This window comes from Crocodylus siamensis, chromosome 2 (assembly GCF_052110815.1).
Source record: "Crocodylus siamensis isolate JL-2025a chromosome 2, ASM5211081v1, whole genome shotgun sequence".
In the NCBI taxonomy this organism is placed as follows: Eukaryota; Metazoa; Chordata; order Crocodylia; family Crocodylidae; genus Crocodylus; species Crocodylus siamensis.
Window position 1 is genome coordinate 292,980,150 of NC_143396.1, and position 19,038 is coordinate 292,999,187.

General features: G+C 52.0%; 1 protein-coding gene across 2 annotated transcripts in view; it reads right to left on the bottom strand.

Moving 5' to 3' along the window:
- The window catches only part of MDGA2 (MAM domain containing glycosylphosphatidylinositol anchor 2), a 695,817-nt gene extending 680,237 nt beyond the window's left edge, over window positions 1-15,580 (bottom strand). Inside the window, exon 1 of one of the 2 annotated variants that reach the window (XM_090034430.1) lies at window positions 15,130-15,580. In XM_090034430.1, the coding sequence (XP_089890556.1) occupies window positions 15,130-15,238 (109 nt within the window). In that variant the 5' untranslated portion in view covers window positions 15,239-15,580. The remainder of the gene's footprint in view (window positions 1-15,129) is intronic. The other variant, XM_090034431.1, reaches the window with a different exon arrangement.
- Between the last annotated feature and the right edge of the window lie 3,458 nt (window positions 15,581-19,038).

Genomic DNA, 19,038 nt, shown 5'->3' on the forward strand with positions numbered 1-19,038 from the left:
ACTGAATCATCTTCCCATCTCGGGGGCTCCAGGGAGTCCAGCTCAAGAGAAGCAGGGGTCATCAAGGTACGCCAGCACGGGACTGCACGGTCTGTCGTACCCCATTTGAACTTAGCAGTGCGACCAGCCTCCACGTATGCACCCAACCAGCAAAGGTGTGCCTACCCCATCACCTGCACCCGGACCAGGGCTCCTGGGCTTCTCAACCCCACCTGCCAGCATCCCCAGTGCAGACTTGCAAATGACTCATTTCTCTGCCCACACTCATGTTTCAGCTCCCCAGGCATGATGCTAGGATTTCTGCAGTTGTATCATAGGGTTCCTAGTACCTTATTATCATACCTGCTTTCAAACCTGGCTCTTGGGGAGCACCGAGGAAATGCATGTCTGGTTTTACTTGGGACACAGAAAGGGTTCTTCGCCTGCCAACACACTGCACGGGGCACAGCAGATCGGCATGCTCTCATCGAGCCAGCAAGAAGCCCTCCACTCAGCCCTGGGAAGAGGGGAAGTTGTTTCTGCTTTTGCAGCTCTGCTATTACTGCAGCAGTACACATGAAGAAGACCCAGATGCTGGAGCAGTACTTCTTGTCCCAAAGTGCATCCTGAAGGGACCGACTGCTTGGTGGGGATCTAGCAAGGCAGAGGCACCTCTAGCTGCCCATCACTGCAGACTCCCCACCTCTTCCAGCACCTCACACGGTGGGGTAGGAGTACCATCAAGCAGCCCAAGGAGGACCAGCAGTGCCCCCCAAAATTTGGCATGAGAAAGTAGACTTTTGCAGCACTTAGTCCAAACATCCATTGCTACGGCATGTCCATGATAAGGCATCCAGAAGTGGGCTACTGCCATTGGAAAGCCGGCTGCCTTCCACTGGGATAGGACCCCAGCTAACTAGATGCATGCTGGAAAGCCTGCAGTGATAGATGGAGGTTTGTGAGGCCTTTACCACTAGACCAATCATTGCTGGCTTTCAGAGAATGGGCTTCCTGAAATTGCTCTTCTGATGGCTCGTGCGCCCAGGCCTCACCTGCCATGAGGAGCAGAATAACACTGCCCACAGCAGATCTCATGCTGCTGTTGTCTTGGCCTTGGTCACAGGCAGGGTCACAAACACCTGAGCACGATGTGCCAGCAAGCTGGGCCCAGGTGAGCCAAGGAAACGAAAGATGCTTTGTGCACCCAGGCCTGGCCCTGAAAAGAGACAGGCCAAAGGGGAATGCATTGGTATGCAGTGCGGCAGCATACAATACTCATCTGCCACTGCTTGTGCGGGAAGAGGGTTGGACTCTTCAACATACAAGACTCTGGGCATCTGCCTTTTCTCCCAAGCACTCATGCAGCATTATAATGCACAGCCAATCCAATTATTTGCCAAGGTTTTAAGAACAGCTTGCCACTTTAAAAAAAAAAAAAAAAAAAAAAAAAAGTAGCGGTTACAAAGTGAACAAGGGCCAAAAAAAGCAAAATCTGTCAATGAAAATGGTGAATTGTTTATGGCAATGGCAGTGAGAGATTCACTCATTCTGCTTGTGCCCTGAAAGGAGGTGTAGGAGCTTTCATAGCCACAGAGTGAATTGCAAACAGCTGTCCCTTCCAGATCCAAGTGGTTTCATACTCATCCCAAGCCCAGATTTGTCTACAGGGTGCACACTGGGTGCAATACGCAGCTGCATGAAGGAGAGTCCCTGGGCAGTAGCTGGGGGCCACCGAAGAGCAGCCACTCCAACAGTCCCACCAGGCCTGTGCCCAAAGCCACCATGCATTTCATATAGCAAGTCCTTGTCTCTAAGCCTTTTCTTCCCCCAGGTCCTGTCCCCAAGAGGTGGGAGTGGATGCTTTGGTGCTGCAGAGATGGGCAGCCCCATCAGGAGATGAAAGGACGTGTTATTTCCTATCTGTACAGAGAAAGGCAGTATCTCTCCCTACACACTTTCTTTTCCATGTCAGGGCAAAGCTTTTATCACCTTACTCTGCTGTTATCTCCACACACAGGCCATCCTAGAAGTTGCACCTGGCTGTTTTGCCAGCCACATAGGTAAGGGTAAGAAAGTGTATTGCATGTTTAAAAAAATAAATTTAAAAAACTTGGGGGAAAGGTGTGAGATCAATCAGGTCATGGGTCTGTTTTATACAGGGGAAGCTTTAGAAGAAGTAAATCTGCTGGGGATCCTTGATAGGAAAAGGCAGGGACTTTTCCAGGTGAAGGGTGGGATTTTATGTATCCATCCAACCACTCACGCAAAGACAGAACAACCTGTTAATAAGTGGAGAGGACTTGCAAGGTAGAGACAGCTGCTGGACGTGGGTCTGGCTTAGCAATCCCAGCAACCAGGATGAATAATTACCCAATGAAAGCTTCTCAACACACTGCCTCTCCTGAGTGGGTAGAATTGGGGTAAACGTGAACTGGATGCCAACTAGGACAGAGAGGCTTGCCCGGAGCAGAATAAACCTCCCCGGATGCCCAACCGGAGAGCGTGCTACCAGGAAGATGTGCTGCAGGCCCCAAGGGACTCTCCGATTGTCATTTATCATTCTGGCTGTCCAGGGCAATGCTGCAGCGTTATCATGAGTTGAAGTCTGCTGGCGTGGCAGCATCCCAGAGAGAGCAGCCTAGGCTGAGAAATGCACATTGAGGTTCGCTACACCTCTAATCCCAGCTTTGAGCATCTACGCCCTCCTTTCTTTGGAGCAAGTTAAATTGCCAGCTAGTGAGTTACTGGTGAAGCATAGCTATAGGCTATTAAAAAGCAAAGAGACAGGCAGGGATACGTGCACCTGGGGAACTGGGGGGAGGCATGTCTATACATTCATTTACTTCACAGTAAGTTACTATGGTTTTTAGGCCGGTGTCTACATGTGCAGCTACTAAAGTGCTGTAACGCTGTGTGTGGACTGATCTGGGACTAACTCTAAGTCGATACAGTGTCAAGTAAGGCACAGTATAATGTCTACTGCACAGTCAGCATCACACATAAATTTGATACCTGCATAATGCAAGTATAAAATTTACACCCAAGTTGGCATAAGCTGCCATAGTTACTGTGCATGCCCATACTGGGCGTGTAGATGTGCACCCATATTGAGCAGTAATTTCCAGTTACTGCGCAGTAACCTAAATTAACGTGCAGTAAATGTGGACATGTAGACATGCCCGGGAAGTATCAAAGGCCAAACACACTAACCTGGGGTTTAGCTACATGTTACCTTTAAGTGGATGGGTCAGAGCCCATCGGAGTAAGAAAGTTGTTCTCTAATCTACATCCTAGGGGGAAAAAGGAGGCAGAAGTCTGGGGCTCGTGCATAAACGTCTGGTTTAAGAGCAGTCAAGAGGATTCAAGCCTCCCGTGCAGACAAACCCTCAAGGTTGCAAGACATGCAAAAGACTGAACGTGCTATCATCCATACTCTTAGTTTTCCAACTAAGACCCCATCCTGACAGGGACCTACAGTGCATCTCTAGGACCTTCTGGCTGACCATCACTAGGTGTTTGTTCAGATTTTTATTCCAATCTGCCTCTGGCTTTTAAATTGAATCTACTGCTACAACTTCATATTTCAATATTTGGGATTTTTTCTAAGGCTGAGCCAGGCCTCCACTTCAATACCTTTTCCCCTGCCCCCCATCTCCTCCTTTCAAATTTGCCTTTGCAAGAGAGAGACGCCAAGAGAACATCTCATCAGAGGCAGGAGATAGCCCAGCATTTCCTTTTGTCAATGAAAATAGGTTTATATATAATTACAAGAAGCTTGTCCAGGACACAATTTACTTTGTGTTTGCCACTGATATGTGGCCCAAGAGAACGAAGGTGTGTGTGATGAACAGGCTGGAGAATAAGAAGAAAAATGAAACTGCAGCCCCTAACAACCTTTTATTATTTTCTTTCAGAGCAGATGGAAACATCCTAATAACTGCAGCAATCTCGGATCCTCAAAAGATATTTAGGCACTTGACCCCGTTGAAATCAGTGGAAACCAGACAACTGCAAACCTTTTACAAGCCTTCACTACCTCTACTACTCCAGGAGCACCAGATGTAAGACGCAGCAGGAGTGGCACCCATGCATCTCCCTGTGACCGTTTCACCCCAATGAGTCACCCCAAAAGTTGGCCCCAAAATTTCTTTTGAAAGGCTGGCCAGCTTGCATAGACCAACCTGACACTGGATCCGATGCCAAAACAGGAGCATCTGAATTCAGCTGTTTGGATCACACATTTGCTCCTGGTTGGTTTCCATCTCCTAGGGTTGCAGCCACAGGTTTACAACATTCACAATATGCCGAACAAGACACTGAAACCAACTGTCCCCTCAACCCAAAAACCTTTCGGCATTCAAGGAAACCTGAAATTTTGCCCACACAGTGACAGTGTTAGGTAGCGAATGGATAAACCCCTGCAGTACACAAAGCACAGGACCAAAAAGGACCCACTAGGTACGAGTCCAGCGCTCTGCTATCACAGGCAGCCTCATTATATCCGTGCTTTCTTAAAGAGATTGTTCTCTATAGGCACATTCAATGTTGTATTCTCTATTCACATATAGGGTTTTAAGAATAAAACACTGGTTACAGCTGAACAAGTCCAGAGTACTTGCTAAGTGACTAACATTACTCTGATCCTTTTGTTAAAGCAACACTCAACTCCAGGAAGCAGCAAATCTATTTCTATGGCTAGAAGTGACTGGGATCTTGCCAAAGATTTCCCCCAGTGACCCCTGCCTGTTGTGAGCTTAACAATTCACAGGTGAGCCCGGGCGTCTTCTAACGTAAAGTGGAATTGTTCTTCCTGAGAGTGTCGGGGAACCCGGCACGTCCCTTGCTATGCTCTTCCAATGGCCAATTACTTGGACCATTAAGTATATCAGAGAATCACAGAAAACGAGGGCTGAAAGGGACCTCAGGTCACATCTAGTCCAACCCCCTGCTCAGAGCAGGACCACCCCCAACAAATATATCTATCCATCCATCCATCCATCTACCTATCCATCATGGTTCCAGTTATATGTATAGTTATATATATGGACATATACATATATACACATAAGCACACATATATATATATACACACACACATATATACCTACACACAGATACATATACGCGTATGTACACACATATATATACACACATGTGTACACACATATATATACACACATATTATATGTAGTTATACACCTATACATAGACCCATCCCATGTCCAGTTTGAACTCTACAGACCAAATTCCATATCTTGGGTCTCCGGGCGCCTCTGACTGCAAGGCTAAAGAGCCCCATCCGACCAGAAATTTCACTCCCCTGTAGGTAGTTATACTATCAGCATTTTTCCTTCTCTTGGATAAACTAAACAGATGGAGCTCCTTCAGTCTCTGTCTGCAAGGCATATTTTCCAAACCACAAATCATTTTTGTAGCCAAATCAACTTCACTCAGTTCACTGAGCAGTGCCCTGCATCACGGCCCACTACTCATCACTGATTAGCACAGGCTTTGGGTTAGCCTGCGTTAACAGCGAGCTGCAGAAATAAAGGTGTATGCTTTGCACTGGTTTGAAAATATAATGCCAGGGCTCGCCTGCACGCCCTTGTCCACGTGGTGCAAGAGGCACTGGGATAGGACACTTGGATGCTAGGCTGCAGCTGCATTTTTCATTGCTGCATGCAGATCCACGTGAAACGTGTAGGCATTTGCCAGGATTCAACACCCGAAGTGGCCCTCCAAGGCTGTGAATGGGCAACGAAAGGCTGTACAAACCCAGTGCCAAAATAAAATCAAAATCGACGCAGTCTGAAAACAGCACATGCTCGCCGTTCCCTCCGATTGCGACCATGTTAGTATTCATAGTGCTTATGGAGAGGGCACAAAATAATGCAGGCTTCTTCCTGCGATCTTTGAAAAGGAGATCGGTAAGAGTACACCTGAGGGGGGACCAAAGTGAAAAGGTGCGACTGGCGGTCAGCGTCCGGCAATGCCACCCACCAATGCTTCCTGCAGGCCCCCTGCCTGCCAGGGGTCCTGAAACTTCCTTGCAGTAACTGAATGGAGGAGCCCGGCTCTTTGTAGCTGCAGCTCTGAATGGGAAGCAGGAGAGAGAGAAACCTATTGCGGGACACAAGCATTAACATAAGTGTGCGCAAAAAGCATTTGTGACTAATAGAAAATGCAAACCACCTCCCCAAAACTGCCCATTCGAAGCCCCCCAAAGCCCTGGGACTGATTTCTGCTGGTGGGAGAGCCCTAGCTACACTTGGTATGACTGGTAAGGACCAAAAAAGAGGTGAGGTTGTGGGCACCTGGATGCTGAGGACTAAAGCGGGAGCACAAAGGCACTCGCTGGTGTTTTGCATGAAGGGAAGGCTGCCTCATTCGCAGCATCAACACCTCCCGATCACTCCAAGTCCTCATTTTATTTTATTTTTTAAATAGACACCTGCTGGCCCTTCGTGAAAGGCGATAGGCAGAGGAAATTGTTACTTGGCATGCTCAAATCTGTACCTGTCACAATAATAATACAGATCGCGGCGAGAAAGTTCACGTAGTCCTGTGTGCCCAGCGAACCACCGAGGCCGTTGAGAATGTGCACGCTAATGACCATTTACTGCATATTCCCCGCCGAGGCCTGGGAAGTGCTGGGCATTACAACATTTACAACACAATAAGGCTTTAAAAGGACATCGTCAGCTTAATTGACACCCTGAGAAAAAAAAAAAAAAACATACCTGCAATTGCTACTTTTACTGCCAGAGAGTAAGGAGAGCTGAAAAAGACAGAGGAGAGCAGTTCCAGTTTGTGCATTTTCCACGTTGGGCAGCAATGGGGGAAATCTTCAAAAGCAGGAGTGTCGCTTGTGTGCCTGTCTCCCACTGGAAGTCCCTGGGAGCCAATAGGCACCTACTGTCATTAGTGCTTTTGAAGATTTCCCATGCGGAGAAGACATTTATAGGGGCACAGCTAATGGCCTGGAGACCCAGGGGAACAAGGGGACCTCATTAGGGGTTCCTCTTCCTTGAAAAGAAAAAAGGATTCAAATGCTTCTTCTGCACTTCATCCCTTCCCTGCACCTGACGGGGCCTAGGGTGCGTGCAGGAATAGAGACGGCATCGTTTCGAGCCCATCTCTGGTCCTGCGGAGGCATCCAAGCCCCCCCATTCCCAGAGACATATGCACCAAGAGGAAATCCCATGCACCGCAACTGTGCCACAAGTGACCAGAAATGAAGCAGAGGCCCGAGGATTCGTGCAGTTGGTGCCCAAGGGACAGGCACTAAGCAGGGCGGGAATTTCATGCCAGGCCGAGTTCCCGTTGTTTCTGGGGCTTGCGGAGGGTCTTTCAGAAACCAGGAGCAAAGCGGGTAGGATCTCTCCATAATGCCAAAGTGGTGTTCACAATGGCTGTGACTCGATGGCCAGAGTCCTGCCACTTCTCATGGAAAAGGGCACGGCCAAAATACACAGCCAGAGCTGTGCACTGGTAGGTCCCTCAGCTGTTCACGCTCTTGCTAGCAAGTCAGTGTTCAGACCTGTACATCGGTTTCCTTGCACCCACCCACTCTTTGCATCTTCCCTGAGGAACTGGTCCCTGTTGCCAATCTACAAAGGCACCTGAAAACAGCCCATTTCCCCCATCTATGACAACCTCTATTAATCATAGCCCGGCATTTCCTGCCAGAAAAACTTCAGAAGTGTTGCTCGGCTCACCGTCCTGCCCCGTTAAGCCGCGGAGGATGGGCAAAACGTTAAGGGGCTGCATTGGAGAGAAACATATAGGTATGGAGGATAACAGTTGCAACAGATGACAGCAGCCTACAGGCCGTTTCAGCTGAAAACTACGATGAAGAGCTCACGAGGGAGTCAAATCCAAGCAAGCCAAGTCCTCCCAACCTGCTTACAAGGACCGTTCTCGCCCCCCTACACTTCCCATGGGAGCATCGCGTGGCGGGGGGCTGAGCTGGAGGCCCCATCTCGCAGCAGACAAGCTGCCGCAGAACGGGAAGATGCGAGACGCTGGAGACAGCTATTTCCACCCCTCCCAATACTGCCTCTAATTAAACTGGATTTAGGTCTTGCGAGCTGAGAGAGCTTCATTTATTTCGCCTCGCCATCAGCCCTCCTCTCAATTCCCCCAGCTCTGATTCAAAGGAAGCACGTTGACCCGGCGTATGAAGAGCATCGACTGTTTCCTTCTATGGAGATGCAAATGATGTGCTAATAAGCCGCACGGTACCGTAGCCAGGAAACTTTTGAAAGGTCAGGATGCTCGTTTTGGAGTGGTCACCTCCTCGTGCGGAGCCAGCAGCAGGCAGTGGGCTGGCTCCTCCGGTTGCAGGAACCGCTGGAGGTCTGCATAAAGCAACACAGGCAGAGGGGCCGGCCTGCTTTTTTGTTCGGCTCCATCACCTCCGTTAATACTTCTCAGACATGAGCCTGCTTTCAATTGCCAACTTTATCAAAGGCTTTACAGAAACGCCAAGCGCTGCATGCCCACTGCCCTGGCAGGCTTGCCAAACGTCCCCACCACTCCCAATATCTTTGCCTTTCTTGCAAGACACGGAGCGGACTACAACAGGATAGGTACTCAGGAGCAAATCCCGAGCCCTGGCACAGAGACGTGCAGTGGGACCACTCACATCAGCCAAGGTCGATGTCCTATTTTTAGGAAACAATCTTTCCGTCTTCCTTCAACGTGCAACAAGAATTTGGGCTCTCTAATGGACTTGGAATCAAGCTGAAAATGCCTTGAATTCAGGTTAAATCTTGCTTATGCATTTGTGGATGATTGTAATGCTTTGGGTCCACCCACTGTATGCTCCCAGCGCTGTCCCTTCTATGCTCACACAAGGATCCATGCAGCTGAGTAGGAAAAGCAAGCAGACACCTTCCTCATCCCACATCTAAAAAAAAAAGATGCACTTTTCTCATACATGTTACATGCTGCCGTGCATTACCTATGCCTTGCATATTACCTATGACATGTAACAGTAGCTTCTGGTAACGCTGAGAAAAGACGAGGCTTTGCAAGCCACTGCTTTAAATGGAATCAAAAAACTCGTGATAACTCGAATTAGACCAACTCGATATTTGCAAAAACACTTTTTTATTTGCAAGCTTTTGGGCACAAACACCTTTCAGCAGGCCTAGGAGATTGCAAGGACTGTAAAGCTTGCTCCTAGGTAGAAATGAAAATTCATATTTCATATTTGCTTTAAATGTTCATTAGCCGCTGGGCTAGCTGAGGGCCTGCATTTAGCTCTCTGTCTCGCTGTTCTCGACACAGTTCAATGCCTTGCAACAAGGCCAATACATGTCACAGCACTAAGGCTGTCTTAGCGGGACAGTACAGTGAGACAGGGGGACGTCTTTGCTACGTGGGTTCAGTTAAGAGTTAAAGTTTTGAAGCCTCAGTTGGTGTCTGTGAAGGCTCACGGAGTTGGTGGTTGCAGAGAACATCAGCTGCTTAGGAATGCACAGCACTGCAGCACAACATAATACCTTTCCTGTTCTCTGGTGAGACTGCTTTGGTTTCTATCACACAATATCCAGAATTGTACAGGGTTAAACCATATGATACAATAACGGCATTCAAAAACATCCACGATGGGGACCACAGCTTCCTTCCCCCCACCCAAAAAAGCCCTAAACTTAACCATAAGATTAGGGGGTTGGGTGATTAAAAGCCTGCCCTGTGAACAGCAAAGCAATTGGCCATCTCTCTTTCGGAGCCTAAATTAGCTTTTTTTTCCTAGCAGGAAAAATGCATTTTCCCCCGCTCCTTGAAGTTTTTTTCTTTTGTTTTCCCCCCTCACTTTCCAGCCACATTTGTTTCACAAGCCAGAGGAAGTATTAGGCAAAGTCAGGGTCAGCTCTGACACAGCATCGCCAAAGACAACAATCCTTAATCTCTTCCTTTGGTTAGCTGTTAGCACGCGGCTAGGAAAGATAAGAGGGGCAAGGTAGGAGAGAGACGTTCTTGCCTGACAAGATATGTCCACCCGTCTATTTGAACGGCCTGCTGTGTCGTCTGCGCAGAATACTTAATCAGGTCCCAAATCCAGTCGCCATATGGGATGCAACATTCAGGTCTTTATTTTTAGCTTCACCGAATGGTTTAAAACATGCCTCTTTGCAAAACATAAACACGATGGAAAATGAAAGCCTATTGGGTAATGCACCTTCCCGGCCCGGAAACAGGGGACAAACTTTCCGATGTTTAGGAGAATACGTGCCTGTTCTTCCTCACTGGTTGTGTGAGTAATGAACAGGGACGATGGTTCGCTTACAGGTTCGCCTCTTTGAAGGCTTCCCTTTGTGTATTCGGCAGCAGCACGCGGTACTAATTTGATGTGGCCATCTCATCTAGTCTCTTCTCACAGCCTTCAAGCAGCATGGCGCGTCTTTTCATTTGGGACCTCTTTCCTTCAGGTGCAGAGGTGCAACCAGCCTTTTGTCATACCCAGGCTTTCCTCCCCTCTAAACTGGTGCTTTTGCACCCCTAGTTATGCTCCCGTTCAAGTGTCGCTTATAAGCTTTCTGAATACCGAGCCTCCTGTTACCCATGTCTGCAGGTAGGATATTTCTCTCTCTTAATTACAGAAGTTGTTATAAAAGACAGTGTGCGCCTGCATCTGCAGAGATGGATAAATACTATGCACGTGCTTCTTTTCCTGTCCAGAGAGCTGATTTTCATGCACACGGAAAAAAAAAAACAAAAAAACCTTTGGCAGTATTTTGACCTCAGATCATTAAGGGCTGTGTGTTTCCCATTCAGGGCTGGAGGGAGAGCATGGAAGTAACAGAGAGAAGTGAAAAGATCGACAGGAGACGGGGATGGTATGCCAGCAACAGTGTGAAAAAGATGTATTGCAGCATCCGTACGGCATGTCTGTAATCTGTGATTGCAAGGGATGCTGAGCCTCTTGGAAGATGCTACAAAGCCCCCCCCGACCCGGAGCTACTCCGGCACCAGAAAGCCAAGGCTGCAGGTAGGTTATACAAGCTCATCTCAGCAAGAAGCATGCTGCTGCGGCTCTCGAGCCACTCTGCCGACTTCCACGTTTTGCAAAATTCAACCCAGAGTCAGAAACTTTTGCCCTCCCCACCCCCATGCAACAGGCAGTCATTTTCGGCAACTCCTCCTATTCTTCCACAGGCCATTCCCCCGCATCTGATGTTTCCGTATGGGCCCATCATGCCAATTCTGCCACTTCCCTATTATAGTCCAGTTTGCACGATGCCATGCAGAAGGCTGAGGTTAGCAGCTGGACTTTTCAGGGTGGATTTGTTAGTAATTTGCTACGCTTTTCCTTCACTGTGCAGCAAACAAGACAAGGGGAGGGTATGACCCTAAGACACAATGCATTAGGAATGTCTGGAACAATATAGACCATTTATACCCGCTCGAATGAGATAGCCCTCAGCCTTGCTGGCTGGTAAAAATGACCTAAGAGTTCACTTCTCCAAATCTCCGTTATGCCCTCCCTTGTCTTGTATGATACACATACCAAACGACATGTCTACATTAAACCGTCTCGTTGAGCCATGATGTTGCAACCCAAATGCAGAATAAAAAACACTGAACAGAAATGTTCTGAGTACTTACTTTTCTGCTGAGTGTCAAACACTACTTAAAACAGGGTGGGAGCCTGTGTAGCACTTGCTTTTTTATTTCCTTAGGCATATTTGCAGAAAATAAGTTGACTAAACTTAAGCAGCTGCAGGAAGAGAAAAGTCCTTTTTTTCTAACCCTTCAGGGCCTAACAGGAATCTCTGCATTTTACTGTCAGTCACAACCACTCATCTCATCAAGGAGCAATGTCATTCAGTGAGGGACATGATGGAGCAGGCAGGCAGGAAGACCGGAGATGTGTCCCTGCCCCTTCCCTACTGTTTGACCTCATCCAGCTCATTTCTGTACTTCCCACTTCATTTTCCCCTGTCGACCAACCCCTATAGGAACATTCAAGACTGCATTTCAACTTTACTGTAAAGAAGCAATATGAGTTTGCATTAAAAATACATTTATGAACAAACAACATGGTTCAGCCAGCTCTGTCTTAGCCAAGTAAAACTGCATGCTGCTGGGCTCTATTCACATTATAATATATGAAGGGCTAGACCCCCCCACCACCACCACTGACATAAATCACTGTAGCTCCACTGTAATCCAAAGAGTTAATGCTGATTTAGAGCAGCTGAGGACCTCTAAGGAAAACAAATTATTTAAAGACTGAAGAAAGACAAGAGTAACACAGGTGCATAGGATCACAGGAAAGCATGCTTGCATCATGTATTGTGCATGATGAGTTTGCATGACATTTCGCATTTTAAGTGGATGGTGCACACACGGGCCTTTATGAGATGCAAAGGGAGTCCCAGCCCAACAATACGACAACGGTGCATGAAGTTATCAGAAGACATTTCCACTAACTTCAATATTATTATGTATTATGTGTATTCCTACAGCATGCAGAAAGCCCGATTCTTAGGCCAGTTTCCCATTAGATTAACCATAAAACAACAAAAAAAGCTTCACCCTCTTTAAAGGCCTTCCAGTACAATGAGAGAAAGCGGACAGACCCAGCAGGCAAACAGGAGAGTGCACAGAGATGAGACTGGTCAGTAAGTGAGGCGATGGTCTCAGCCTCCCTGTGGTCAAGGGACTTCTAGGCCACACAGCAAAGGAGAGCAAGGGCAGGTCCTCTCACCCCTAAACGGTGACATGAAGGCACTAGTCTGAAAATGCACTGGGACAATGGGGCCTGAGGTCAGGGACTCCTCCATCTCAGTACCAGGGAAGAGATGTTAAGTAAAGCAAGGCACGGGCTGCGAATGCACAGAGGTTGCATTTGATGGGAGAAGGGGGGAGCCAGGGAAGGGCTGCAAAGAGGAGGCTGAAAAGCAACAGGCTCGAAAATAATCTTTGCAGCAGCGAATGAGGGGGAGCATGAATGAGGGAAGGCCGTGGAGAAGGAGGATGCAATATCTGTGCAGGATGAGAAACAGGAGGAGAAGCTGAACTGCGTATGTGGATAGCAAAGGCCAGGTTGCAGACGTGTTAAAGCAGAACGTGTTGGGAGACTAGAGGTGTGAGGACTGAGGGCGATCTGAGCTGCAGAGGGTGCCCAGGGTACAGGGAATCAGTGATGCTGGGCCGTGGTCAAGGATGGAAAGAGCGGGCTTGGGAAGGGGAGGTGCTGAGCTGAAGCTGAGGCTGGACCCCGGGCCCTACGCTGCCTGTGCATCTTTTTCTCTAGCTCTTCAGCTGAAGACAGACTGAGCGCACGTTCACAACCTGACCAGTCCCATTTTTTTTTTACACAGAGGTAGGCTCACAGAGTCCTAAAGTGACAGGGGTTTCTGCCCCAAACTGCAGCCAAGTCTCTCGAAGCAAACAGACTCGGGTGATTTTGGAAAACTTTCCCCTCCCTTGGCACTGCTGCGTGGGGCTTGGAAAGGGGCTCGGAAAGGGGCTCGTCCCTCCCACTACAATCAACAGTTTAATACAGAGGTGCAATCGGACAGGAGCAGCTCCAGACTGCGAAAACGAGCCCTCTTTTGTGCAAGCCGCGGCGGACGGGAGAGGTAGCCCATTTCAAAAGCAGAAGCAAAGAGGAGTATCCAGGTTGAGAGTACTGCACGCTCCCCTACCAACAAGCAAGCTCCCTCCTTCCCCCATCACCGACATCTGCAAGCCCCTCATCCGTAACGCAGACCAGGTCTCGCGTGCATTCGAGTCGAAACGCACCGTACTTTACTCGTGGGGAAAATCAATGCCTGACTCCGGCTTGCACACTGCAAGTTTCGTCAGCGTGTCTAACCTCCTCTCCCGTAAGCCGGGATGCCTTTTCCGCGCGTGCCACGCATGGCATCGTAAACCTAAACCCTCTCTCCACACGCTGCAGCAGCAGAGATCGCCGGCTGCCTGCGCCCCTGCACTCGAGAGGCGAGGAGGCCCTCCGAGCACGCAGCGGTGACACGCAGAGTCCAATGCTCCAAGTCAGCAATCCCAGCACTGAGGCATGCAGCCGATGGCTCGTAACGTGTTGAATTACATCAGGCTTCAAGCAATGGCTACCTACAAGTTTGCTCACCGGCGGGCAGCAAACATTACAGCTCACCACAATCACCGCACGGCTCAAACGTGTCAACAGATGCATTTGCTGAATAAACCGACCGATTCCTTCACCTCGACTCCCCGCTCCCGCAGAAATGGGAGGCACGATAGCAATGTCACACCACCGGAGGAACGCTTACATAATGCAGCGCGCAAGCCCCGGCACCACGCGCAGGTACAACTCGGGGAAGTCAACCGGGCTGTGCCAACTTAGACGTGCCGCGAACGCGGCCCCAAGGGGAACGCTGCTGTCACTTACCCGCCGCTGGCACCGTCGTGGAGCAAAGGGGCGAACGAGCAGCGCGCGGAAACAGGTCTGAGGTCAGGCACTCATTCATCACCCGGGACCGAACACACCCTGAGCTATCCCTCCGGTCCTCGAGCTCTCTGCCTTTCACTGTGCGACAGCCTGATTGTGTATGATGGCTGCATCCTCTGTGTACCACGTCCTCCTCATGCGAACGCGCTCCGTCCTCCAGCACATTACATGCTCCCGAGCCTTACCAGAAGGGCTTTTTTTTTTTTTTGCTCTTTCTTTTTTTTGGAGTAGCATTTAAAAATAAAATAAATAGCCTGGGCTACATCCCAAGCTGATTCCCACACCCCAGGCTTTCTATATCCCAGGCTGGTCCCTACATCCCAGGCTGACCCCCGCATCCCAGGCTTTTTGCAGCCCAGGATGACCCCTGCATCCCAGGCTGGCGTCTACATTTCAGGCTTTTTACATCTCAGGCTGGTCCCTACACGCCAGGCTCTCTACATCCCAAACTGACCCTGCGTGCCAGGCTGGTACACCCCAGGCTGATTCGTGCCAGGCTGGTCCCTACACCCCAAGCGGATCCCTACATCCCAGGCTCGCTCCAGGGTCCCAGCCTGGCTCCTGCACCCCAGGCGCCCTGCCGGGGTGGGGGTGGGGGGCACCGACACCCCCCCCCTCCCGCGCCTGCCCTTCCCCAGGGCTTCCCACGCCCCTCCGGGGCCGGTGCTCATGGCAACGGCGTGGCGGCGGGCCGCACTCACCGTAGACCCCCTGTCCGCAGCCGCCCTCCAGCAGCGCGCTGAGCAGCCAGAGCAGCCCGCACGCGACATCCATCCTCGCGTGGGCATCCACATATCCAGGGCGGGACATGGACCCCGCGCCCGCCGCCCGCCCCGCTCAGGCTCGGGCTCGGGCTCGGGCTCGGGCTCGGCGCAGCCCCATGGCCCCGCGCTCCTCGGCGCGGCGCGGCGCGGCGGGAGCGGAGCGGCGCGGCGCGGGGCCGGCAGGTGCGGGGGCCGGAGCGGAGCCGGAGGGAGGCGGAGGCTGAGGCGGAGGCGGCGGCTCGGCGGGCTGGGCGGTCACGTTGTGCTCTACGTGAGGCGAGCCGGAGCCCGGCAGCCGCAGCCCGGCGACGTCAAAGCCTGCGTGTCTCTGCCGCCGCCGCCGCCGCCTTCCTCCTCCTTCTCCTCAGCCGCCGCCGCCGCCCCCTGCCGGGAGCGGGCCCGTCCCAGCGCGCGCAGGCGGCGGGGGGCGGGGCGGGACATGCGCGGAACGCCCCGCGAGCGGCCACACGTGCGCCGGAATGCGCACTAAGGCGGGGCGGGGGCTGCGCTCGGGCGCCGCACGTGTGTGGGGGCCGGGCTGGCGGGCTGGCGTGCTGCGCGCGCGCGCAGGGGGCTGCGCAGGTGGAAACGAAGCGGGTGTGCTGCGCGTGGACGCGGGCGCGCAGGGGGCTGCGCAGGTGGAAACGAAGCGGGTGTGCTGCGCGTGGACGTGGACGCGGGCGCGCAGGGGGCTGCACAGGTGGAAACTGCGCACGTGGAAACGAAGCGGGTGTGCTGCGCGTGGACGCGGGCGCGCAGGGGGCTGCGCACGTGGAAACGAAGCGGGTGTGCTGCGCGTGGACGCGGGCGCGCAGGGGGCTGCGCACGTGGAAACGAAGCGGCGTGTGCTGCACGTGGACGCGGGCGCGCAGGGGGTTGCGCAGGTGGAAACGAAACGGGTGTGCTGCGCGTGGACGCGGGCGCGCAGGGGGCTGCGCAGGTGGAAACGAAGCGGGTGTGCTGCGCGTGGACGCGGGTGCTGCGCGTGGACGCGGGCGCGCAGGGGGCTGCGCAGGTGGAAACGAAGCGGGTGTGCTGCGCGTGGACGCGGGCGCGCAGGGGGCTGCGCAGGTGGAAACGAAGCGGGTGTGCTGCGCGTGGACGCGGGCGCGCAGGGGGCTGCGCAGGTGGAAACGAAGCGGGTGTGCTGCGCGCGGGCGCGCAGGGGGCTGCGCAGGTGGAAACGAAGCGGGTGTGCTGCGCGTGGACGCGGGCGCGCAGGGGGCTGCGCAGGTGGAAACGAAGCGGGTGTGCTGCGCGCGGGCGCGCAGGGGGCTGCGCAGGTGGAAACGAAGCGGGTGTGCTGCGCGTGGACGCGGGCGCGCAGGGGACTGCGCAGGTGGAAACGGGGCATGGAAACAAAACGGGTGTGCTGCGCGTGGACGCGGGCGCACAGGGGACTGCGTGTGAGTGCGGGACGTGAAAACTGGGCTAGTGTATTAAAGCAGCAAGTAGAAAGCTAGGCGAGGCGACTGCGCATTAAAGACGGGCGCGGAAAACTAGCCTCGTCTACTGCGCCGTAAGGCAGGGCATGAACACTAGACTAGGCTGTTGCTCGTTAAAGCAGCGAGTAAAGAGGTAGACTAGGTGGCTGCGCCTTAAAGAGGCACATATAAAACTAGGCATAGGTGAGTCTACGGCGCATTAAAGCAGTGTGTGAAAATCTAGACCGGTTTACTGCACATTCAAGCCGTGCATAAAAATATATCCTAATCTAGTGTGCATTAAACCAGTGCGTGAAAAACGAGACCAGGTGACTGCATATTAAAGCAGCAAGTAAAAAGCTAGACCAGGTTTTAAAGAGTCACATGTAAAACTAGCTTAATCTACTACGCATTAAAGCAGCACGTGAAAAACTAGCCTGCTCTACTGCACATTAAAGCGGTGTGTGAAAACTAGACCAGGTCACTGCGCATTAACACGGCAAGTGCCCACATTGGGTACATAATCTATTAGCTGAAGTGGGTGCACATCACCAGATGCGATGCGGTTTGCAAACTGCCCTGCAGGAAGTGAAAATGGGAGTATTATTGTTTTAGGAAGAAACTTCGAATATCCTATTTCTTCTCCCGGGATTATCTACAGTAGTACAAAGAGGCACATCGCAGGCCCACCGCTGCTCCTGCAAGGCAGTCGGCTCACATATGTGGCCTTGACATTTGAGAGTCCGGCTCCCTTCGTGAGTAGGGAGGGATGGATGTGCCTTTATTTTCCTCCACAAATGAAGGACCCGCTGCCAAGCGAGCGATTCCCATCCTCACACAACGCCCCCGGGGCAGGGTGGCACCAGCCCCAGGGCTTCTGGAGCTGCCCAGAGTGGGCCTGTGCTAGTAACTTCACAGTCCGGCCCTTCCACTTTAAATAGCGCCATTTTATTATGAGCCAGCAGTGTGCCCTTGGTAGTCACCAGTCTCCTGGGCTGCATCGGTAGGAGCGATGCCGGCAGATTGAGGGCAGCGATTCCTCCCCTCTGTTGGGAAGGCCACATCTGGAGTCCTGTGTCCAGCTGTGGGCCCCCACTGCAGAAAGGATGTGGACACATTGGAGAGAGTACAGCGGAGGGCAATGAAAATGGTTGTGGGGCTGGGGGGCAGGACTGGCGAGGAGCGGCTGAGGGAAATGGGCTGATTTAGAGTGCAGAAGGGGAGACCGAGGGGGATTTAATAGCAGCCTTCATCTCCCCGCAGGGTGGTTGCAAGGAGGATGGAGCTGGGCCGTTCTCAGTGGGGGCAGATGACAGGACAAGGAGCAATGGGCTCAAGCTGCAGCAAGGGAAGCTGAGGTTGGATATTAGGAGAAGCTTTTTCACTAGGAAGGTAGTAAGGCATGGGTTACCCAGAGAGGTGGTGGACTCTCCATCCTTGGAGGTTTTTAAGACCCAACTAGACCAGGCCCTGGCTGGGATGTTGTAGTTGGGAGTGGTCCTGCTTGGAGCAGGGGGTTGGACTAGATGTGACCTCCCGAGGTCCCTTCCAGCCCTCATTGTCTATGATCTGGTGATTCCCCAGGGGTGAATTCAGCAGCATCAGTGGTGCCAGAATCCCGGATTGCAAAGCAGAGCATAGATATGCATAAACACAGAGCTAAGCTTGACTCTCCTTTACCTATCATTTAAGGATTAGCGCCCAAGGCCAACAGGGAGTGACACATGCTGGAAGAGGCCGCAGGCCTGTCAAAATCTCCGACCGACACTGCTGGTAGGAAGGAGGTTGACCGTGTTAACAAGGCGTGGACTCCTCGCCGTCTTGCTCTTTAATGTTGGCCAAGCCACTGGTGCCAGGAACCGCGTACTACCAGCGCCCAGTGGGTCCTCTCTGTTACTGCCGTGCATGCATATCCCAGTGACTGCAATACGTGCCTTTCCACAGGCGGCCGTGTGTCACCGCTGCCCGCTGGCAGGTAAGGCTGACCAAGAAACCCCAGTGAAAGGACCCCCCAGCCTGAGGCTATGAGCCCCGGCACGTGCAAAATATACAGCCACATCCCTCTCTCCCCTGTCCTGCACGACCAGGAGCTCAGCTGCCTCGGGGATTCAGCCTTCTGTTTTTTTCCACTGTCTACACAAGCCGAATAGCTCGAGAGGTCCGTGAAGAACAGCACAGCATGGCACGCTGAGGCATTCATGCAACAAAACCCTTCTTGCTGCTCCTTGATCAGCAGCCCAGCAGAGCTGGAGCAGCGTCAGGTATCCTGCAGGCTGCTGCCTGTTCCCAAATGGCTGCTCGCTGTTGGATCCCAGCTTCACGGGCCCAAACAGGTGCGTTTCCCAGGGCTGCTATGCTCGGGCTGCCAGACGACTGCCTTTTGAAAGCAAACCGGTCTAAACCGAGCTAGAGCAGGGGGAGT